The sequence below is a fragment of the Rhinoraja longicauda genome, chromosome 2 (assembly GCF_053455715.1).
Source record: "Rhinoraja longicauda isolate Sanriku21f chromosome 2, sRhiLon1.1, whole genome shotgun sequence".
Lineage (NCBI taxonomy): Eukaryota > Metazoa > Chordata > Chondrichthyes > Rajiformes > Arhynchobatidae > Rhinoraja > Rhinoraja longicauda.
In genome coordinates this window covers 115,762,854-115,785,689 of record NC_135954.1, presented here as the reverse complement: position 1 = coordinate 115,785,689, position 22,836 = coordinate 115,762,854, and the positions used below count along the sequence as shown (strand labels likewise).

Sequence of the window (22,836 nt, the reverse complement as noted above, 5' to 3'; positions counted from 1 at the left end):
GCAGTGGAGGCCAATTCTCTGAATGCATTCAAGAGAGAGCTAGATAGAGCTCTTAAGGATAGCGGAGTCAGCGGGTATGGGGAGAAGGCAGGAACGGGGTACTGATTGAGAATGATCGGCCACGATCACATTGAATGGTGGTGCTGGCTCTAAGGGCCGAATGGCCTACTCCTGCACCTATTGTCCATTGTCTATTGTCTACTGATGGGTGATTCCATTATCACAGGTGCGGACAGGAGATTCTGTGGCGAGACTTGAGGACAGTGTGTTGCCTCCCTGGTGCCAGGCTCCAAGATGTCTCAGACAGCCTTAAGAACAACCGCGAGAATGAAGGTGAACAGTCGGAAGTAGTTGTGCATGTAGGCACAAGAGGGGGGGATTCTGCAACATGTATAGGGAACTAGGTAGAAGGCCCAAAAGGAGAACTTCGAGGGTGGTTATGTCTGGGTTGCTTCCAGTACCTTATGCTAGTGAGGGTAGGAACAGGGAGATAGGAGATCTGAATGTGTGGCTGCGGAGTTGGTGCACGCGGCAGAGATTTAGATTTCTAGGTCACTGGGATCTGTTCGAGGCAGCGGTGACCTCTACAAAAGGGAAGGGTTGCACCTTAATTTGAGGGGAACCAACAATCTGGCATGCAGGGTTGCTCGTGCTACACGGGTGGGTTTGAAAGAAACAGTGTGGGTGGGGGGGGGGGTGGAGTCAATAACGTGGAAGCGAGGAGGAGGAGGAGGAGGCCATTCGGCCCTTCGAGCCAGCACCGCCATTCGTTGTCATCATGGCTGATCATCCACAATCAGTAACCTGTGCCAACTTCTCCCCATATCCCTTGATTCCACTAGCCCTCCGAGCTCTATCTAACTCTCTCTTAAATTCATCCAGTGATTTGGCCTCCACTGTGTGCAATTCTGGTGTCCTAACCTGTGGAAGGACATTATTGCTATTGTGCTATTGCAACGTATGTCCACCTGGTTAATTCCCGGGATGGCGGGACTGACATATGATGAACGAAAGGGTCGACTGGGCTTGTATTTAGAAGTTTGAAAAGGGATCTTATGGAAAGATATACAATTCTTAAATAATTCTAGATGCAGGAAAATATGTTCCTGACGTTGGGGAAGTCCAGAACCACGGGTCACAGTTTAAGAATAAGCGGTATGCCATTTTGGACTGAGATGAGGAAAAACGTCTTCACCCAGAGAGTTGTGAATCTGTGGAATTATCTGCCTAAGTAGGCAGTGGAGGCCAATTCACTTGATGTTTTCAAGGGAGAGTTACATTTTGCTCTCAGGGCCAAAGGAATCAAGGAATATGGGGGAAAAAGCAGGAACGGTGTACTGATTATAGATGATCAGCCATAATCAGATTGAATGGCTCCAAGGGTCGAATGACCTACTCCGGCACCTATTGGTGTATGTTTCTATATTTCTATGTTCACTCCGGCATTCATTATCTGCAGTTCTTTCTTTCTGCCTTCAGCTTTAGTGGGATAAGGACCACGTGGGTGAATGGGACTTAGATGGAGCATTGGGGTCGCCATCAACAGCTGGGCCGAAGGGCTGTTTCCAGACTGAATGACGGTGACTATGCAAAGTGTAGATGCAGAGTAAACTCCCCGCTTCACTGTGGTGGACGGGTAGGATGGAGTGGGGACCGGAGGGGAGGGGCACGGGGTGGGAACGGGAGGGGAGCGGAGGGAAGAGAGGGGGAGGGGAATGAAGGGGAGTGGGGAGGGGAATGGGGGAGGAAGGGAGGGGTGGGGGAAAGGCTGGAGAGCGGTGGGGGGAATGAAAGTTCGGAGGGGAGGAAAAGAGTGGAGGGAGGAGAGGGGAGGGGACGGGGGAGAGGAGAGGGAGTACGCGAGAAAGGAGACGAAACACGTGGGAGGGTTTGGATGGAGGATAGAGGAGAGATGGCCACGGTGTACGAGAGTGATGGTGGTGGACGGTGGCGGGCTGTACTCACGCTAAAAGCGGGCTCAGTGTTCCTCATGCGCTCCGAACGCCTCCACCTCGCACAACATGACGAAAGCCGAGCACCTGGGTAAGAAGATGTTGAGAAAGCGACCGTGCACACCAGCTGGCTCGCAGTTGAAGATGGCGGTCTGACCGTCGGCGATTGAGTCGATCTTTGCACATCTGCGGACAAAGAGAGGATAAAGACCGCGTCTGGGTTTGAAGTGCATCTGGGCGTGCGGGTGTCTGGGGTGGGGAATGTGTGTGGGTGCGTAGTCTATGGGAAAGGGAGTGTGTGGGAGTGAGGGGGTATCGTGCTATTGGAGTGCTTGGGTGGAAGGTGTCGGGGTGGGAGAGTGATGTCCGTGGGAGGGGAGACTGTGAGCGAGGGAGTGTCTGCGCGAGAGAGTACATGTGAGAGGGCGAGTGCCTGTGGATGGGGAGTGTCTGTGGGTGGGGGTGTCTGTAGGTGTGGGTGTCTGTGGGTGTGGGAGTGTCTGTGGGTGGGGGTGTCTGTGGGTGGGGGTGTCTGTAGGTGTGGGTGTCTGTGGGTGGGGGGGTGTCTGTGGATGGGGGTGTCTGTGGGAGGGCGAGTGCCTGTGGGTGTGGGAGTGTGTGTGGATGGGGGTGTCTGTGGGTGTGGGAGTGTCTGTGGGTGGGGGTGTCTGTAGGTGTGGGTGTCTGTGGGTGGGGGGGTGTCTGTGGATGGGGGTGTCTGTGGGTGTGGGTGTCTGTGGGAGGGCGAGTGCCTGTGGGTGTGGGAGTGTGTGTGGAAGGGGGTGTCTGTGGGTGTGGGAGTGTGTGTGGGTGGGGGTGTCTGTGGGTTTGGGAGTGTGTGTGGGTGGGGGTGTCTGTGGGTGTGGGAGTGTGTGTGGGTGGGGGTGTCTGTGGGAGGGCGAGTGCCTGTGGGTGGGGGTGTGTCTGTGGGTGGGGGTGTCTGTGGGTGGTGGTGTCTGTGGGTGGGTGTGTGTCTGTGGGTGGGGGTGTCTGTGCGTGGGGGTGTCTGTGGGTGGGGGTGTCAGTGGCTGGGGGTGTCTGTGGGAGGGGGTGTCTGTGGGTGGGGGTGTTTCTGTGGGTGGGGGTGTCTGTGGGTGGGGGTGTTTGTGGGTGGGGGTGTCTGTGGCTGGGGGTGTCTGTGGGTGGGGGTGTCTGTGGGTGGGGTTTGTCTGTGGGTGGGGGGATGTCTGTGGGTGGGGGGATGTCTGTGGGTGGGGGCGTCTGTGGGTGGGGGCGTCTGTGGGTGGGGGTGTCTGTGGCCGGGGGAGTGTCTTTGGGTGGGGGTGTCTGTGGGTGGGGGTGCCTATGGGTGGGGGTGTCTGTGGGTGGGGGGTCTGTGGGTGGAGGAGTGTGTGTGGGTGGGGGAGTGTCTGTGGGTGGGGTGTCTGTGGGTGGGGGGGTGTCTATGGGTGGGGGTGTCTGTGGGTGGGGGAGTGTCTGTGGGTGGGGGAGTGTCTCTGGGTGGGGGAGTGTGTGTGGGTGGGGGAGTGTATCTGGGTGTGGGGCGTGTGTGTGTGCGGCAGTGTCTGTGGGTGGGGGGATAGTCTGTAGGTAGGGGGTGTCTGTGAGTGGGGTGTCTGTGTGTGGGGTGTGTCTGTGGGTGGGATATGTCTGCGGGTGGGGGTGTCTGTGGGTGGGGGGTGTCTGTGGGTGGGGGGTGTCTGTGGGTGGGGGTGTCTGTGGGTGGGGTTGTCTGTGGGTGGGATGTGTCTGCGGGTGGGGGTGTCTGTGGGTGGGGGTGTCTGTGGGTGGGGGTGTCTGTGGGTGGGTGGTATCTGTGGGTGGGGGTGTCTGTGGGTTGGGGGTGTCTGTGGGTAGGGGGATTGACTTGTATGGAGGGTGTCTGTGGGTGGGGGAAAGTCAATGGGTGGGGGCAGTGTCTGTGGGTGGGGGTGTCTGTGGGTGTGACAGTATCTGTGCGTGGAGGAGTGTCTGTGGGTGGGGGTGTCTGTGGGTGGGGGAAAGTCAGTGGGTGGGGGGAGTGTCTCTGGGTGGGGGTGTCTGTGGGTGGGGGAGAGTCAGCGGGTGGAGGCAGTGTCTGTGGGTGGGGGAGGGAAAGTCAGTGTGTGGGGGAGTGTCTGTGGGCGGGAGTGTCTGTAGGCGGGAGTGTCTGTGGGTAGGGGGAGTGACTGAGTGTAGCGGGTGTCTGTGGGTGGGGGTGTCTGTGGGTGGGAGAGTGTCTGTGAGCGGGAGTCTGAGGGTGGGGGAGTGTCTATGGATGGGGGTGTCTGTGGGTTGGGGTGTCTGTGGGTGTGGGGTGAAAGCGGGTGGGGCGGTGTCTGTGGGTGGGGGGTGTCTGTGAGTGTGGAGAATGTGGGTTGTGGTGTCTGTGGGTGTGGGGTGAAAGCGGGTGGGGTGGTGTCTGTAGGTGGGGTTGTCTGTGGGTGGATGGAGTGTGTGTGGGTGGGGGATGTTTGTGGGTGGGGATGTCTGTGGGTGAATGGAGTGTATGTGGTTGGGGGGTGTCTGTGGGTGGGACAGTGTCTGTGAGTGGGGAGTGTCTGTGAGTGGGGGGTGTCTGTGGGTTGGATGTGTCTGTGGGTGGGGGAGTGTCTGTGGGTGTGGGGTGTTTGTGAATGGGGGTGTCTGTGGGTGTGGTGTGTATGCGGGTGGGGGTTTCTGTGGGTGGGTGGTGTCTGTGGGTGGGGGTGTCTGTGGGTGGGATATGTCTGCGGGTGGGGGTGTCTGTGGGTGGGGGGTGTCTGTGGGTGGGGGGTGTCTGTGAGTGGGTGTGTCTATGAGTGGGGGGTGTCTGCGGGTGGGGGAGGGTCTGTGGGTGGGGGAGTGTATGTGGGTGGGGGTGTCTGTGGGTGGGAATGTCTGTGGGTGGGGGAAAGTCGGTGGGTTGGGGGAGTGTCTGTGGGTGGGGTTGTCTGTGGGTGGGGGAGTGTCTGTGGGTGTGGGTGTCTGTGGGTGGGGGAGTGACTGTGGGTGGGGGTGGGGGTGTCTGTGGGTAGGGGGATTGACTTGTGTGGAGGGTGTCTGTGGGTGGGGGAAAGTCAATGGGTGGGGGCAGTGTCTGTGGGTGGGGGTGTCTGTGGGTGTGACAGTGTCTGTGCGTGGGGGAGTGTCTGTGGGTGGGGGTGTCTGTGGGTGGGGGGTGTCTGTGGGTGGGGGTGTCTGTGGGTGGGGTTGTCTGTGGGTGGGGGGTGTCGGCGGGTGGGATGTGTCTGCGGGTGGGGGTGTCTGTGGGTGGGGGTGTCTGTGGGTGGGGGTGTCTGTGGGTGGGTGGTATCTGTGGGTGGGGGTGTCTGTGGTTTGGGTGTGTCTGTGGGTGGGGGGTGTCTGAAGGTGGGTGGGGGATCTGTGGGTGCGTGGGTGTCTGTGGGTGGGTGGGGGGGTCTGTGGATGGGTGGGGTCTGTGGGTGGGTGGGGGGTCTGTGGGTGGGTGGGGGGTCTGTGCGTGGGTGGGGGGTCTGTAGGTGGGGGGTGTCTGTGAGTGGGTGTGTCTATGAGTGGGGGGTGTCTGCGGGTGGGGGAGGGTCTGTGGGTGGGGGAGTGTATGTGGGTGGGGGTGTCTGTGGGTGGGAATGTCTGTGGGTGGGGGAAAGTCGGTGGGTTGGGGGAGTGTCTGTGGGTGGGGTTGTCTGTGGGTGGGGGGTGTCTATGGGTGGGGGTGTCTGTGGGTGGGGGAGTGTCTGTGGGTGGGGGAGTGTCTCTGGGTGGGGGAGTGTGTGTGGGTGGGGGAGTGTATCTGGGTGTGGGGCGTGTGTGTGTGGGGCAGTGTCTGTGGGTGGGGGGATAGTCTGTAGGTAGGGGGTGTCTGTGAGTGGGGTGTCTGTGTGTGGGGTGTGTCTGTGGGTGGGATATGTCTGCGGGTGGGGGTGTCTGTGGGTGGGGGGTGTCTGTGGGTGGGGGGTGTCTGTGGGTGGGGGTGTCTGTGGGTGGGGTTGTCTGTGGGTGGGATGTGTCTGCGGGTGGGGGTGTCTGTGGGTGGGGGTGTCTGTGGGTGGGGGTGTCTGTGGGTGGGTGGTATCTGTGGGTGGGGGTGTCTGTGGGTTGGAGGTGTCTGTGGGTAGGGGGATTGACTTGTGTGGAGGGTGTCTGTGGGTGGGGGAAAGTCAATGGGTGGGGGCAGTGTCTGTGGGTGGGGGTGTCTGTGGGTGTGACAGTATCTGTGCGTGGAGGAGTGTCTGTGGGTGGGGGTGTCTGTGGGTGGGGGAAAGTCAGTGGGTGGGAGGAGTGTCTCTGGGTGGGGGTGTCTGTGGGTGGGGGAGAGTCTGTGGGTGTGGGTGTCTGTGGGTGGGGGATTGACTGTGGGTGGGGGTGTCTGTGGGTAGGGGGATTGACTTGTGTGGAGGGTGTCTGTGGGTGGGGGAAAGTCAATGGGTGGGGCAGTGTCTGTGGGTGGGGGTGTCTGTGGGTGTGACAGTATCTGTGCGTGGGGGAGTGTCTGTGGGTGGGGGTGTCTGTGGGTGGGGGAAAGTCAGTGGGTGGGGGGAGTGTCTGTGGGTGGGGGTGTCTGTGGGTGGGGGAGAGTCAGCGGGTGCGGGCAGTGTCTGTGGGTGGGGGAGGGAAAGTCAGTGTGTGGGGGAGTGTCTGTGGGCGGGAGTGTCTGTAGGCGGGAGTGTCTGTGGGTAGGGGAGTGACTGAGTGTAGCGGGTGTCTGTGAGTGGGGGTGTCTGTGGGTGGGAGAGTGTCTGTGAGCGGGAGTCTGAGGGTGGGGGAGTGTCTATGGATGGGGGTGTCTGTGGGTTGGGGTGTCTGTGGGTGTGGGGTGAAAGCGGGTGGGGCGGTGTCTGTGGGTGGGGGGTGTCTGTGGGTGTGGAGAATGTGGGTTGTGGTGTCTGTGGGTGTGGGGTGAAAGCGGGTGGGGTGGTGTCTGTAGGTGGGGGTGTCTGTGGGTGGATGGAGTGTGTGTGGGTGGAGGATGTTTGTGGGTGGGGATGTCTGTGGGTGAATGGAGTGTATGTGGTTGGGGGGTGTCTGTGGGTGGGACAGTGTCTGTGAGTGGGGAGTGTCTGTGAGTGGGGGGTGTCTGTGGGTGGGATGTGTCTGTGGGTGGGGGAGTGTCTGTGGGTGTGGGGTGTTTGTGAATGGGGGTGTCTGTGGGTGTGGTGTGTATGCGGGTGGGGGTTCTGTGGGTGGGTGGTGTCTGTGGGTGGGGGTGTCTGTGGGTGGGATATGTCTGCGGGTGGGGGTGTCTGTGGGTGGGGGGTGTCTGTGGGTGGGGGGTGTCTGTGGGTGGGGGTGTCTGTGGGTGGGGTTGTCTGTGGGTGGGGGGTGTCGGCGTGTGGGATGTGTCTGCGGGTGGGGTTGTCTGTGGGTGGGGGTGTCTGTGGGTGGGGGGTGTCTGTGGGTGGGGGGTGTCTGTGGGTGGGGGTGTCTGTGGGTGGGGGTGTCTGTGGGTGGGTCGTATCTGTGGGTGGGGGTGTCTGTGGTTTGGGTGTGTCTGTGGGTGGGGGGTGTCTGAGGGTGGGTGGGGAATCTGTGGGTGCGTGGGTGTCTGTGGGTGGGTGGGGGGGGGGTCTGTGGATGGGTGGGGTCTGTGGGTGGGTGGGGGGTCTGTGGGTGGGTGGGGGGTCTGTGCGTGGGTGGGGGTTCTGTAGGTGCGGGGTGTCTGTGAGTGGGTGTGTCTATGAGTGGGGGGTGTCTGCGGGTGGGGGAGGGTCTGTGGGTGGGGGAGTGTATGTGGGTGGGGGTGTCTGTGGGTGGGAATGTCTGTGGGTGGGGGAAAGTCGGTGGGTTTGGGGAGTGTCTGTGGGTGGGGTTGTCTGTGGGTGGGGGAGTGTCTGTGGGTGTGGGTGTCTGTGGGTGGGGGAGTGACTGTGGGTGGGGGTGTCTGTGGGTAGGGGGATTGACTTATGTGGAGGGTGTCTGTGGGTGGGGGAAAGTCAATGTGTGGGGGCAGTGTCTGTGGGTGGGGGTGTCTGTGGGTGTGACAGTGTCTGTGCGTGGGGAGTGTCTGTGGGTGGGGGTATCTGTGGGTGGGGGAAAGTCAGTGGGTGGGGGGAGTGTCTGTGGGTGGGGGTGTCTGTGGGTGGGGGAGAGTCAAGCGGGTGGGGGCAGTGTCTGTGGGTGGGGGAGGGAAAGTCAGTGTACGGGGGAGTGTCTGTGGGCGGGAGTGTCTGTAGGCGGGAGTGTCTGTGGGTAGGGGAGTGACTGAGTGTAGCGGGTGTCTGTGGGTGGGGGTGTCTGTGGGTGGGAGAGTGTCTGTGAGCGGGAGTCTGAGGGTGGGGGGAGTGTCTATGGGTGGGGGTGTCTGTGGGTTGGGGTGTCTGTGGGTGTGGGGTGAAAGCGGGTGGGGTGGTGTCTGTGGGTGGGGGGTGTCTGTGGGTGGATGGAGTGTGTGTGGGTGGGGGATGTTTGTGGGTGGGGGATGTCTGTGGGTGGGGGGAGTGTATGTGGTTGGGGGTGTCTGTGTGTGGGACAGTGTCTGCGAGTGGGGAGTTTCTGTGAGTGGGGGGTGTCTGTGGGTGGGATGTGTCTGTGGGTGGAGGAGTGTCTGTGGGTGTGGGGTGTATGCGGGTGGGATGTGTCTGTGGTGGGGGAGTGTCTGTGGGTGTGGGGTGTTTGTGAATGGGGGTGTCTGTGGGTGTGGGGTGTATGCGGGTGGGGGTTTCTGTGGGTGGGTGGTGTCTGTGGGTGGGTGTGTCTGTGGGTGGGGGTGTCTGTGGGTGGGTGTGTCTGTGGGTGGGGGAGTGTCTGTGGGTGGGGGGTGTCTGTGGGTGGGGGAGTGTCTGTGGGTGGGGGGTGTCTGTGGGTGGGGGTGTCTGTATGAGGGGTGTGTCTGTGGATGGGGGTATCTGTGGATGGGGGTGGCTGGGTGGAAGGTAGGGTCCGTGGGAGGGGGTGTCTGTGGGTAGGGGGTGTCTGGGGGTGGGGGGAGCGTCTGTGGGTTAAAGGGAGTGACTGTGGGTGGGGGTGTCTGTATGAGGGCGGTGTCTGTGGGGGGGAGTGTCTGCGGGTGCGTGGAGTGTGGGTTGGGGAAGCGCCTGTGGGTAGGGGAGCGTCTGTGGAGGTAGGGAATATCCGTGGGTGGGGGGTGTCTGTGGGTGGGGAGAATGTGGGTGGGGGAGCGTCTGTTTGTGGAGGAAGCGTCTGTGGGTGGGGGATGTCTATGGGTGGGGGATGTCTGTGGGTGGGGGATGTCTGTGGGTGGGGGGTGTCTGTGGGAGGGGAGTCTCTGTGGGTAGGGGGTGGCTGTGGGTGGGGGGTGTCTGTGGGTGGGGGGTGGCTGTGGGTGGGTTGGCCGTGTGTGGGGGCAGTGTCTGTGGGTGGGGGATGTCTGTGGGTGGGGGATGTCTGTGGGTGGGGGATGTCTCTGGGTGGGGGGTCTCTGTGGGTGGGGGTGTCTGGGGGTGGGGTGTCTGTGGGTGGTGTTTGTGCCCGTGGATGGGTTAGTGTCTGTGGGTGGGGATGTCTGTGGGAGGGGGTGTCTGTGGGCGGGGGGTGTCTGTGGGTGGGGGATGTCTGTGGGTGGGGGGTGTCTGTGGGTGGGGGTGTCTGTGGGTGGGGTGTGTCTGTGGGTGGTTGGGGATCTGTGGGTGGGTGGGGGTCTGTGGGTGGGTGGGAGGGTCTGTGTGTGGGGGGTGTCTGTGAGTGGGGGTGTCTGTGAGTGGGGGGTGTCTGCGGGTGGGGGAGTGTCTGTGGGTGGGGGAGTGTCTGTGGGTGGAGGAGTCTGTGGGTGGAAATTTCTGTGGGTGGGGGAAAGTCAGTGGGTGGGGGGAGTGTCTGTGGGTGGCGTGTCTGAGGGTGGGGGAGTTTCTGTGGGTGGGGGTGTCTGTGGCTGGGACAGTGTCTGTGGTTGGGGGAGTGTATGTGGGTGGGGTGTCTGTGGGTGGGGGAAAGTCAGTGTGTGGGGTGAGTGTCTGTGGGTAGGGGTGTCTGTGGGTGTGGGAGGGTCTGTAGGTGGGGTGTCTGTGGGTGGGGGAGGGTCTGTGGGTGGGGGTGTCTGTGGGTGGGGGTGTCTGTGTGTGGGAGAGTGTCTGTGGGTGGGGGAGGGTCTGTGGGTGGGGGATGTCTGTGGGTGGGGGATGTCTGTGGGTGGGGGATGTCTGTGGGTGGGGTGTCTGTTGGTGGGGGTGTCTGTGGGTGGGGGTGTCTGTGGGTGCGGGTGTCTGTGGCCGGGGGAGTGTCTTTGGGTGGGGGTGTCTGTGGGTGGAGGTGGCTATGGGTGGGGGTGTCTGTGGGTGGGGTGTCTGTGGGTGGAGGGGTGTGTGTGGGTGGGGGAGTGTCTGTGGGTGGGGGTATCTGTGGGTGGGGGTGTGTCTATGGGTGGGGGTGTCTGTGGGTGGGGGAGTGTGTGTGGGTGGGGGAGTGTCTGTGGGTGGGGGGAGTGTCTGTGGGTGGGGGGAGTATCTCTGGGTGGGGGAGTGTCTCTGGGTGTGGGGCGTGTGTGTGTGGGGCAGTGTCTGTGGATGGGGGGATAGTCTGTGGGTAGGGGGTGTCTGTGGTGGGGGGTGTCTGTGGGTGGGGGTGTCTGTGGGTGGGGTTGTCTGTGGGTGGGGGGTGTCTGTGGGTGGCATTTGTCTGCGGGTGGGGGTGTCTGTGGGTGGGGTTGTCTGTGGGTGGGGGGGGTCTGTGGGTGCGTGGGGGTCTGTGGGTGGGTGGGGGGATCTGTGGGTGGGGGGTGTCTGTGAGTGGGGGTGTCTGTGAGTGGGGGAGTGTCTGCGGGTGGGGGATGTTCTGTGTGTGGGGGAGTGTCTGTGGGTGGCGGTGTCTGTGGGTGGGAATGTCTGTGGGTGGGGGAAAGTCAGTGGGTGGGGGGAGTGTCTGTGGGTGGGGGTGTCTGTGGGTGGGGGAGTGTCTGTGGGTGGTGGTCTCTGTGGATGGAGGAGTGTCTGTGGGTGGGGGTGTCTGTGGGTAGGGGATTGACTTGTGTAGAGGGTGTCTGTGGGTGTAGGAAAGTCAATGGGTGGGGCAGTTTCTGTGGGTGGGGGTGTCTGTGGGTGGCATGTGTCTGCGGGTGGGGGTGTCTGTGGGTGGGGTTGTCTGTGGGTGGGGGGGTCTGTGGGTGCGTGGGGGTCTGTGGGTGGGTGGGGGGATCTGTGGGTGGGGGGTGTCTGTGAGTGGGGGTGTCTGTGAGTGGGGGGGTGTCTGCGGGTGGGGGATGTTCTGTGTGTGGGGGAGTGTCTGTGGGTGGCGGTGTCTGTGGGTGGGAATGTCTGTGGGTGGGGGAAAGTCAGTGGGTGGGGGGACTGTCTGTGGGTGGGGGTGTCTGTGGGTGGGGGAGTGTCTGTGGGTGGTGGTCTCTGTGGATGGAGGAGTGTCTGTGGGTGGGGGTGTCTGTGGGTAGGGGGATTGACTTGTGTAGAGGGTGTCTGTGGGTGTAGGAAAGTCAATGGGTGGGGCAGTTTCTGTGGGTGGGGGTGTCTGTTGGTGGGACAGTGTCTGTGGGTGGGGGAGTGTATGTGGGTGGGGTGCCTGTGGGTGGGGGAAAGTCAGTGGGTGGGGGGAGTGTCTGTGGGTGAGGGTGTCTGTGGGTGGGGGAGGGTCTGTGGGTGGGGGTGTCTGTGGGTGGGGGAGGGTCTGTGGGTGGGGGTGTCTGTGGGTGGGGGAGGGTCTGTGGGTGGGGGTGACTGCTGGTGGGGGTGCCTGTGGGTGGGTGGGGGAGTGTCTGTGGGTGTGGGAGGGTCTGTGGGTGGGGGTGTCTGTGGGTGGGGGAGAGTCAGTGAGTGGGGGCAGTGTCTGTGGGTGGGGGAGGGAAAGTCAGTGGGTGGGGGAGTGTCTGTGTGCGGGAGTGTCTGTAGGCGGGAGTGTCTGCGGGTAGGTGGAGTGACTGAGTGGAGCGGGTGTCTGTGGGTGGGGGTGTCTGTGGGTTGGGGAGTGCCTGTGGGCGGGAGTCTGAGGGTGGGGGAGTGTCTGTGGGTGGGGGTGTCTGTGGGTTGGGGTGTCTGTGGGTGTGGGGTGAAAGCGGGTGGGGTGGTGTCTGTGGGTGGGGTGTCTGTGGGTGTGTTAAATGTGGGTTGGGAGCGTCTGTGGGTGGAGGAAGCGTCTGTGGGTTGGGAGCGTCTGTGGGTGGAGGAAGCGTCTGTGGGTTGGGGATGTCTGTGGGTGGGGGATGTGTGTGGGTGGGGGATGTCTGTGGGTGGGGGATGTCTGTGGGTGGGGGATGTCTGTGGGTGGGACAGTGTCTGTGGGTGGGGGATGTCTGTGGGTGGGGGGTGTCTGTGGGTGGGATGTGTCTGTGGGTGGGGGAGTGTCTGTGGGTGTGGGGTGTGTGCGGGTGTGGTGTCTGTGGGTGGGTGTTATCTGTGGGTGGGGGTGTCTGTGGGTGGGTGGGGGGTCTGCTGGTGGGGGGTCTGTTGGTGTGGGGTGTCTGTGGGTGCGGGGTGTCTGTGGGTGGGGGAGTGTCTGTGGGTGGGGGGTGTCTGTGGGTGGGGGAGGGTTTGTGGGTGGGGGAGTGTCTGTGGGTGGGAATGTCTGTGGGTGGTGGAAAGTCAGTGGGTGGGGGGGTGTGTGGGTGGGGGAGTGTCTGTAGGTGGGTGTCTGTGGGTTGGGGTTTCTGTGGGTGGGGGTGTCTGTGGGTGGGGGGTGTCTGTGGGGGTGTCTGTGGGTTGGGGAGTGTCTGTGGGTGGGGGTGTCTTTGGGTGGGGGTGTCTGGGGGTGGGGGTGTCTGAGGGTGGGGGTGTCTGGAAGTGGGGGTGTCTGTGGGTGGGGGTGTCTTGGGGTGGGGGGATTGACTTGTTTAGAGGGTGTCAGTGGGTGGGGGAAAGTCAATGGGTGGGGGCAGTGTCTGTGGGTGGGTGATGTCTGTGGGTGGGACAGTGTCTGTGGGTGGGCGTGCCTTTGGGTGGGCTGTCTGTGGGTGGGGGTGTCTGTGGGTGGGGTGCCTGGGGATGGGGTGTCTGTGGGTGGGGGGTGCGCCCGTGGACGGGCCGTGGCCGTGGGGTGTCTGTGGGTGGGGGTGTCTGTGGGTGGAGGGGTGTTTGTGAGGGTGTGGTTTTGCATGGGGGTGGGGGTGTCTGTGGGTGGGGTGTCTGTTGGTGGGGGGTGTCTGTGGGTGGGGTGTGTCTTTAGGTGGGGGGTGTCTGTGGGTGGGGGTGTCTGTGGGTGGGTGGGGGGTCTGTGGGTGGGTGGGGGTCTGTGGATGGGTGGGGGTCTGTGGGTGGGTGGGTGGGTGGGGGGGTCTGTCGGTGGGTGGGGGTATGTGGGTGGGTGGGTGGTCTGTGGGTGGGTGGGGGGTCTGTGGTTGGGGGGTGTCTGTGAGTGGGGGTGTCTGTGAGTGGGGGGTGTCTGCGGGTGGGGGAGGGTCTGTGGGTGGGGGTGTCTGTGGGTGGGAATGTCTGTGGGTGGGGGAAAGTCAGTGGGTGGGGGGAGTGTCTTTGGGTGGTGGTGTCTGTGGGTTGGAGATTGTCTGTGGGTGGGGGTGTCTGGGTGGAGGAGTGTCTGTGGGTGGGGGTGTCTGTGGGTGGGGGGATTGACTTGTGTAGAGGGTGTCTGTGGGTGGGGGAAAGTCAATGGGTGGGAGCAATGTCTGTGGGTGGGGGTGTCTGTGGGTGGGACAGTGTCTGTGGGTGGTGGTGTCTGTGGGTGGTGGAAAGTCAGTGGGTGGGGGTGTATCTGTGGGTGGGGGTGTCTGTGGGTGGGGGGGGTTTGTGGGTGGGGGTGTCTGTGGGTGGGGGAGGGTCTGTGGGTGGGGGTGTCTGTGGGTGGGGGAGTGTCTATGGTTGGGGGTGTCTGTGGGTGGGGGAGGGTTTGTGGGTGGGGGTTTATGAGTAGGGGTGTCTGTGAGTGGGGGGTGTCTGTGGGTGGGGGAGGGTCTGTGGGTGGGGGTGTCTGTGGGTGGGAATGTCTGTGGGTGGGGGAAAGTCAGTGGGTGGGGGGAGTGTCTTTGGGTGGTGGTGTCTGTGGGTTGGAGATTGTCTGTGGGTGGGGGTGTCTGGGTGGGGGAGTGTCTGTGGGTGGGGGTGTCTGTGGGTGGGGGGATTGACTTGTGTAGAGGGTGTCTGTGGGTGGGGGAAAGTCAATGGGTGGGGGCAATGTCTGTGGGTGGGGGTGTCTGTGGGTGGGACAGTGTCTGTGGGTGGTGGTGCCTGTGGGTGGTGGAAAGTCAGTGGGTGGGGGTGTATCTGTGGGTGGGGGTGTCTGTGGGTGGGGGAGTCTGTGGGTGGGGGTGTCTGTGGGTGAGGGTGTCCGTGGGTGGTGGTATCTCTGGGTGGGTGTGTCTGTGGGTGGGATTGCCCGTGGGTGGGGGTGTCTGTGGGTGGGGAAGTCTGAGGGTGGGGGTGGCTGTGGGTGGGGACTGCCCGTGGGTGGGGGTGTCTGTGGGTGGGGTTGTCTGTGGGTAGGGGAGTGTTTGTGAGGGAGTGGTTGTGCACGTGGGTGGGGGTGTCTGTGGGTTGGGGTGTCTGTGGGTGGGGGTGTCTGGGGGTGGGGGTGTCTGTGGGTGGGGGGGTTTCTGTCGGGTGGGGGGTGCCCGGGTTTGGGGACTGCCCGTGGATGGGTTACTGTCTGTGGGTGGGGGTGTCTGTGGGTGGGGGTGTCTGTGGGTGGGGTTGTCTGTGGGTAGGGGAGTGTTTGTGAGAGGGTGGTTGTGCACGGTGGGTGGGGGTGTCTGTTGGTGGGGGTGTCTGTGGGTGGGTGTGTCTGTGGGTGGGGGTGTCTGTGGGTGGGGACTGCCCGTGAAAGGGTTAGTGTCTGTGGGTGGGGGTGTCTGTGGGTGGGGGTGTCAGTGGGTGGGGGGAGTGCCCGTGGGTGGGGGTGTCAGTGGGTGGGGGTGTCTGTGGGTGGAGATGTCTGTGGGTGGGTGTGTCTGAGGGTGGGTGTGTTTGTGGGTGGGGGTGACTGTGATTGGGGGTGCCCGTGGGTGGGGAGTGCCCGTGGGTGGGGGTATCTCTGGGTGGGTGTGTCTGTGGGTGTGGGTGTCTGTGGGTGGGGGAGTGTTTGTAAGGGAGTGGTTGTGCACGTGGGTGGGGGTGTCTGCGTGTGGGGGTGTCTGTGGGTGGGGGTGTCTGTGGGTGGGGGTGTCTGTGGGTATGGGTGTCTGTGGGTGGGGAGTGTTTGTGAGGGAGTGGTTGTGCACGGTGGGTGGGGGTGTCTGTGGGTGGGAGGAGTGTTTGTGTATGGGGGAGTGTTTGTGGGTGGGGGAGTCTGTGGGTGGGGGTGTCTGTGGGTGGGGGTGTCAGTGGGTGGGGGAGTGCCCGTGGGTGGGGGTGTCAGTGGGTGGGGGTGTCTGTGGGTGGAGATGTCTGTGGGTGGGTGTGTCTGAGGGTGGGTGTGTTTGTGGGTGGGGTTGAATGTGATTGGGGGTGCCCGTGGTTGGGGAGTGCCCGTGGGTGGTGGTATCTCTGGGTGGGTGTGTCTGTGGGTGGGGGTGCCCGTGGGTGGGGGTGTTTGTGGGTGGGGGAGTCTGTGGGTGGGGGTGTCTGTGGGTGGAGGAGTGTTTGTGAGGGAGTGGGTGTGCACGTGGGTGTGGGTGTCTGTGGGTGTGGGTGTCTGTGGGTGAGGGTGTCTGTGGGTGGGGTTGTCTGTGGGTAGGGGTGTCTGTGTGTGGGGGAGTGTTTGTGAGGGAGTGGTTGTGCACGGTGGGTGGGGGTGTCTGTGGGTGGGAGGAGTGTTTGTGGGTGGGGGAGTGTTTGTGGGTGGGGGAGTCTGTGGGTGGGGGTGTCTGTGGGTGGGGGTGTCCATGGGCGGGATAGTGTCTGTGGGTGGGGTGTCTGTGGGTGTGGGTGTCTGTGGGTGGGGTGTCTGTGGGTGGGGGTGTCTGTGGGTATGGGTGTCTGTGGGTGGGGAGTGTTTGTGAGGGAGTGGTTGTGCACGGTGGGTGGGGGTGTCTGTGGGTGGGAGGAGTGTTTGTGTATGGGGGAGTGTTTGTGGGTGGGGGAGTCTGTGGGTGGGGGTGTCTGTGGGTGGGGGTGTCAGTGGGTGGGGGAGTGCCCGTGGGTGGGGGTGTCAGTGGGTGGGGGTGTCTGTGGGTGGAGATGTCTGTGGGTGGGTGTGTCTGAGGGTGGGTGTGTTTGTGGGTGGGGTTGAATGTGATTGGGGGTGCCCGTGGTTGGGGAGTGCCCGTGGGTGGTGGTATCTCTGGGTGGGTGTGTCTGTGGGTGGGGGTGCCCGTGGGTGGGGGTGTTTGTGGGTGGGGGAGTCTGTGGGTGGGGGTGTCTGTGGGTGGAGGAGTGTTTGTGAGGGAGTGGGTGTGCACGTGGGTGTGGGTGTCTGTGGGTGTGGGTGTCTGTGGGTGAGGGTGTCTGTGGGTGGGGTTGTCTGTGGGTAGGGGTGTCTGTGTGTGGGGGAGTGTTTGTGAGGGAGTGGTTGTGCACGGTGGGTGGGGGTGTCTGTGGGTGGGAGGAGTGTTTGTGGGTGGGGGAGTGTTTGTGGGTGGGGGAGTCTGTGGGTGGGGGTGTCTGTGGGTGGGGGTGTCCATGGGCGGGATAGTGTCTGTGGGTGGGGTGTCTGTGGGTGTGGGTGTCTGTGGGTGGGGTGTCTGTGGGTGGGGGTGTCTGTGGGTGGGGGTGTCTGGGGGTGGGGGTGTCTGTGGGTGGGGGTAGTGCCCGTGGATGGGTTAGTGTCTGTGGGTGGGGGTTTCTGTGGGTGGAGGAGTGTTTATGAGGGTGTGGTTGTGCAACGGAGGTGGGGGTGTCTGTGGGTGGGGGTGTCTGTGGGTGGGGTTGTCTGTGGGTGGGGGTGTCCGAGGGTGGGGGGAGTGCCTGTGGGTGGGGGAGTCTGTGGGTGGGGGGAGTGTTTGTGGGTGGGAGGAGTGTTTGTGGGTGGGGGAGTGTTTGTGGGTGGAGGTGTCTGTGGGTGGGGGGTTTCTTTCGGGTGGGGGGTGCCCGTGGTTGGGGACTGCCCGTGGATGGGTTACTGTCTGTGGGTGGGGGTGTCTGTGGGCGGGGGTGTATGTGGGTGGGGTTGTCTGTGTGTAGGGGTGTGTTTGTGAGGGGGTGGTTGTGCACGGTGGGTGGGGGTGCCTGTTGGTGGGGGTGTCTGTGGGTGGGGTGTGTCTGTGGGTGGGTGTGTCGGTGGGTGGGGGTGTCTGTGGGTGGGGACTGCCCGTTAAAGGGTTAGTGTCTGTGGGTGGGGGTCTGTGGGTGGGGGTGTCAGTGGGTGGGGGGAGTGTTTGTGGGTGGGGCAGTGTTTGTGGGTGGGGGAGTCTGTGGGTGGGGTAGTGTCTGTGGGTTGGGGTGTCTGTGGGTGGGGACTGCCCGTGGATGGGTTAGTTTCTGTGGGTGGGCGTGTCTGTGGGTGGGGGTGTCAGTGGGTGGGGGGAGTGCCCGTGGGTGGGGGTGTCAGTGGGTGGGGGTGTCTGTGGGTGGAGATGTCTGTGGGTGGGTGTGTCTGAGGGTGGGTGTGTTTGTGGGTGGGGGTGAGTGTGATTGGGGGTGCCCGTGGTTGGTGGTATCTCTGGGTGGGTGTGTATGTGGGTGGGGGAGTCTGTGGGTGGGGGTGTCTGTGGGTGGAGGAGTGTTTGTGAGGGAGTGGGTGTGCACGTGGGTGTGGGTGTCTGTGGGTTTGGGTGTCTGTGGGTGGGGATGTCTGTGGGTGGGGGTGTCTGTGTGTGGGGGAGTGTTTGTGAGGGAGTGGTTGTGCACGGTGGGTGGGGGTGCCTGTGGGTGGGAGGAGTGTTTGTGGGTGGGGGAGTGTTTGTGGGTGGGGGAGTCTGTGGGTGGGGGTGTCTGTGGGTGGGGGTGTCCATGGGCGGGGTAGTGTCTGTGGGTGGGGTGTCTGTGGGTGGGGGTGTCTGTGGGAGGGGGAGTGTTTGTGAGGGAGTGGTTGTGCACGTGGGTGCGGGTGTCTGTGGGTGGGGGTGTCTGTGGGTGGGGGTGTCTGTGGGTGGGGGTATCTGTGGGTGGGGGAGTGTTTGTGGGTGGGGAGAGTGTGGGTGGGGCGAGTGTGGGTGGGGAACGTCTGTGGGTGGGGGTGTCTGTGGGTGGGGTGTCTGTGGGTGGGGGTGTCTGTGGGTGGGGGTGTCTGGGGGTGGGGTGTCTGTGGGTGGGGCTAGTGCCCGTGGATGGGTTAGTGTCTGTGGGTGGGGGTTTCTGTGGGTGGAGGAGTGTTTGTGAGGGTGTGGTTGTGCACGGAGGTGGGGGTGTCTGTGGGTGGGGGTGTCTGTGGCTGGGGTTGTCTGTGGGTGGGGGTGTCCGAGGGTGGGGGGAGTGCCTGTGGGTGGGGGAGTCTGTGGGTGGGGGAGTGTTTGTGGGTGGGAGGAGTGTTTGTGGGTGGGGGAGTGTTTGTGGGTGGAGGTGTCTGTGGGTGGGGGGTTTCTTTCGGGTGGGGGGTGCCCGTGGTTGGGGACTGCCCGTGGATGCGTTACTGTCTGTGGGTGGGGGTGTCTGTGGGCGGGGGTGTCTGTGGGTGGGGTTGTCTGTGGGTAGGGGTGTGTTTGTGAGGGGGTGGTTGTGCACGGTGGGTGGGGGTGCCTGTTGGTGGGGGTGTCTGTGGGTGGGTGTGTCTGTGGGTGGGTGTGTCTGTGGGTGGGGGTGTCTGTGGGTGGGGACTGCCCGTTAAAGGGTTATTGTCTGTGGGTGGGGGTCTGTGGGTGGGGGTGTCAGAGGGTGGGGGGAGTGTTTGTGGGTGGGGCAGTGTTTGTGGGTGGGGAGTCTGTGGGTGGGGGTGTCTGTGGGTGGGGGTGTCCGTGGGTGGGGTAGTGTCTGTGGGTTGGGGTGTCTGTGGGTGGGGACTGCCCGTGGATGGGTTAGTTTCTGTGGGTGGGGGTGTCTGTGGGTGGGGGTGTCAGTGGGTGGGGGGAGTGCCCGTGGGTGGGGGTGTCAGTGGGTGGGGGTGTCTGTGGGTGGAGATGTCTGTGGGTGGGTGTGTCTGAGGGTGGGTGTGTTTGTGGGTGGGGTGACTGTGATTGGGGGTGCCCATGTGTGGGGAGTGCCCGTGGGTGGTGGTATCTCTGGGTGGGTGTGTCTGTGGGTGGATGTGCTCGTGGGTGGGGGTGTCTGTGGGTGGGGGAGTCTGTGGGTGGGGGTGTCTGTGGGTGGAGGAGTGTTTGTGAGGGAGTGGTTGTGCACGTGGGTGGGGGTGTCTGTGGGTGAGCGTGTCTGTGGGTGGGGGTGTCTGAGGGTGGGGGTGTCTGTGGGTAGGGGTGCCTGTGGGTGGGGGAGTGTTTGTGAGGGAGTGGTTGTGCACGGTGGGTGGGGGTGTCTGTGGGTGGTAGGAGTGTTTGTGGGTGGGGGAGTGTTTGTGGGTGGGGGAGTCTGTGGGTGTGGGTGTCTGTGTTTGGGGGTGTCCGTGAGTGGGGTAGTGTCTGTGGGTGGGGGTGTCTGTGGGTGGGTGTGTCTGTGGGTGAGGGTGTCTGTGGGTGGGGACTGCCCGTGGATGGGTTATTGTCTGTGGGTGGGGGTGTCTGTGGGTGGGGGTGTCTGTGGGTGGGGGGAATGCAAGTGGGTGGGGGTGTCAGTGGGTGGGGGTGTCTGTGGGTGGAGATGTCTGTGGGTGGGTGTGTCTGTGGGTGGGTGTGTTTGTGGGTGAGGGTGACTGTGATTGGGGGTGCCCGTGGGTGGGGAGTGCCCGTGGGTGGGGGTATCTCTGGGTGGGTGTGTCTGTGGGTGGGGGTGTCCGTGGGTGGGGGTGTCTGTAGGTGGGGGAGTCTGTGGGTGGGGGTGGCTGTGGGTGGGGATTGGCCGTGGGTGGGGGTGTCTGTGGGTGGGGGTGGCTGTGGGTGGGGGTGCCCGTGGGTGGGGGTGTCTGTGGGTGGCGTGTCTGTGGGTGGGGTGTCTGTGGGTGGGGGAGTGTTTGTGAGGGAGTGGTTGTGCACGTGAGTGGGGGTGTCTGTGGCTGGGGGTGTCTGTGGGTGGGGGTGTCTGTAGGTGGGGGTGTCTGTGGGTGGGGGAGTGTTTGTGGGTGGGGAGAGTGTGGGTGGGGCGAGTGTGGGTGGGGAGCGTCTGTGGGTGGGGGTGTCTGTGGGTGGGGTGTCTGTGGGTGGGGGTGTCTGTGGGTGGGGTTTCTGTGTGTGGGGTTGTCTGTGGGTGGGGGTGTCTGGGGGTGGGGATGTCTGTGGGTGGGGGTAGTGCCCGTGGATGGGTTAGTGTCTGTGGGTGGGGGTTTCTGTGGGTGGAGGAGTGTTTGTGAGGGTGTGGTTGTGCACGGGGGTGGGGTGTCTGTGGGTGGGTGTGTCTGTGGGTGGGGTTGTCTGTGGGTGGGGATGTCCGAGGGTGGGGGGAGTGCCTGTGGGTGGGGGAGTCTGTGGGTGGGGGGAGTGTTTGTGGGTGGGAGGAGTGTTTGTGGGTGGGGGAGTGTTTGTGGGTGGGGGAGTCTGTGGGTGGGGGTGTCTTTGGGTGGGGGTGTCTGTGGGTGGGGTTGTCTGTGGGTAGGGGAGTGTTTGTGAGAGGGTGGTTGTGCACGGTGGGAGGGTGTGTCTGTTGGTGGGGGTGTCTGTGGGTGGGTGTGTCTGTGGGTGGGGGTGTCTGTGGGTGGGGACTGCCCGTGGATGGGTTGGTGTCTGTGGGTGGGGGTGTCTGTGGGTGGGTGTGTCTGTGGGTGGGTGTGTTTGTGGGTGGGGGTGACTGTGATTGGGGGTGCCCGTGGGTGGGGAGTGCCCGTGGGTGGGGGTATCTCTGGGTGGGTGTGTCTGTGGGTGGGGGTGCCCGTGGGTGGGGGTGTGTGTGGGTGGGGGAGTCTGTGGGTGGGTGTGTCTGTGGGTGGGGGAGAGTTTGTGAGGGAGTGGTTGTGCACGTGGGTGTGGGTGTCGGTGGGTGGGGGTGTCTGTGGGTGGGGGTGTCTGTGGGTGGGGGTGTCTGTGGGTAGGGTTGCCTGTGGGCGGGGGAGTGTTTGTGAGGGAGTGGTTGTGCACGGTGGGTGGGGTGTCTGTGGGTGGGAGAAATGTTTGTGGGTGGGGGAGTGTTTGTGGGTGGGGGAGTCTGTGGGTGGGGATGTCTGTGGGTGGGGGTGTCCGTGGGTGGGGTAGTGTCTGTGGGTGGGGGTGTCTGTGGGTGGGTGTGTCTGTGGGTGAGGACTGCCCGTGGATGGGTTAATGTCTGTGGGTGGGGGTGTCTGTGGGTGGGGGTGTCAGTGGGTGGGGGGAGTGCCCGTGGGTGGGGGTGTCAGTGGGTGGGGGTGTCTGTGGGTGGAGATGTCTGTGGGTGGGGGTGTCTGTGGGTGGGTGTGTCTGTGGGTGGGGGTGTATGTGGGTGGGGGTGTCTGTGGGTGGGCGGGTGTCTGTGGGTGGGGGTGTGTTTGTGGGAGTGTCTGTGGGTGGGGGAGTGTTTGTGAGGGAGTGGTTGTGCACGGTGGGTGGGGGTGTCTGTGGGTGGGGGTGTCTGTGGGTGGGGTGTCCGTGGGTGGGGTGTCTGTGGGTGGGGTGTCTGTGGGTGGGGGAGTGTTTGGGTGCACGGTGGGAGGGGGTGCCTCTGGGTGGGGTGTGTCTGTGGGTGGGGGGTGTCTCTGGGTGGGGGGAGTGCCCGTGGATGGGTTAGTGCCTGTGGCTGGGGTGTCTGTCGGTGGGGTGTCTGTGGGTTAGGGTGTCTGTGGGTGGGGGTGTCTGTGGGTGGGGTGTCTGTGGGTGGGGGGTGTCTGTGGGTGGGGGGTGTCTGTGGGTGGGGTGTCTGTGGGTGGGGTGTCTGTGGGTGGGGTGTCTGTGGGTGGGGGATTGTTTGTGAGGGGGTGGTTGTGCACGGTGGGTGGGAGGGTGGTGTTCTCACTCACAGAGTGTTGTTGTTCCCGTTGTTCTCCAGCGAGTCCCCGATGCGTATCTCGGCGCCGCTCAGCATAGCGGCCCCGCGGCTGGCGGGGGTGATGTTCACCACGAAGATGCGGTAGTGGTGGTGCAGATCCACCCTCCACCAGGGGCAGCACTGTTTCTGCGTGCTGCTGCAGGAGGAGTGCCGGAAAACAGGGTCCAGGTTCCCATCGATGGCGTTGTTGGGGTCAGCGTAAGAATGAAAGGTGGTCGACTGCGTGGCTCGAACTCCGGCAGCCAAGTTCTCTGCGGCGTAAACCTCCAAGTGAAACGTCTGCCTATACAGGAGCAGCCAGCTGCAAATCCATGCAGCGAGGCATGCGCCATCCCCACCCAATTCATTTCTCAATGTCCTGAACGCTTTGCAACATCACAAACCTGATATATATATAGGCACATAGAGATACAAAGAGACTGAGAGAAGGACAGAGAGAAACAGATAGAGAGAATCGCACAACAGACAAGGCAGAGAGACAGGCAGAGAGAAACAGACAGAGAGACAAATCCCCCCCCCCCCCCCCCCTTCAACCCAAACCCCGTCCCTTTCTCTCTCGGACCCAGCAGGACTTACCCTGTGGCTTTGTTAGGTGCAGTATCCCACAGAGAGAAGCGAGCAACAACAGGTGACGCGGCTTCATCCTGCGGGGCACAAACACACCGGGTTGATTCACGTCGAGGACAGGTGTGATCGAGCGCCCAGCCATTGAAGGGGAACGCGGGAAGGTGTAATTCCACCCATCTACTCTGCGCGAGTTCACGGGTAAAGCCAGCGCCCCCGCCTTTTCCCCGCAGCTTTCCATGATTCTCCTTTGAATTGAGGCAGCCCAGTGGCGCAGCGGGTAGAGCTACTGCCCCAGAGACCCGGGTTCGACCCTGAGCTCGGCTGCTGTCTATGTGGAGTTTTCACGTTCTCTCCGGGTACTCCGCTTTCCTGCCACATCGCAAGATGTAAGTTTGTCCCTCCCGTGTGTTGGGCAACGTTAGAATCGGGTAAGAGTTAATGGAAATGTGCGGAAAATGAAATGGGATTATCACAGAGCTCGTGTCAGTGATCGGGTGCTTTATGGTTGGCACCGATCCGATGGGCCGAAAGGTCTGCTTCCGTGCCACGTGACTGTATGCACAATAACATTTGAGGACAGAAACACGCGGGCTGCAGATGCAGGAATCTGGAGCATTAACCAAACTTCAGGGGGAACTCAAGGAGTCGGGCAGCATCGGTGGGGTGATGTTGATGAATGATCGCGATCCAGAACATCAACCACCTGCCTGCCTCTACAGATGCCGCAAGGTTTTCCTCATGAAGTTTGCTTTTGCCTT

General features: G+C 62.8%; 1 protein-coding gene across 1 annotated transcript in view; it reads right to left on the bottom strand.

Moving 5' to 3' along the window:
• LOC144608510 (fucolectin-like) overlaps positions 1-22,154 on the bottom strand; it is a 28,890-nt gene extending 6,736 nt beyond the window's left edge. Inside the window, exons 1-3 of the mRNA XM_078426370.1 lie at positions 22,088-22,154; positions 21,483-21,762; positions 1,966-2,138 (exon numbers count right to left, since the gene is read on the bottom strand). Of these exons, the coding sequence (XP_078282496.1) occupies positions 1,979-2,138; positions 21,483-21,762; positions 22,088-22,154 (507 nt within the window). The 3' untranslated portion in view covers positions 1,966-1,978. The remainder of the gene's footprint in view (positions 1-1,965; positions 2,139-21,482; positions 21,763-22,087) is intronic.
• Between the last annotated feature and the right edge of the window lie 682 nt (positions 22,155-22,836).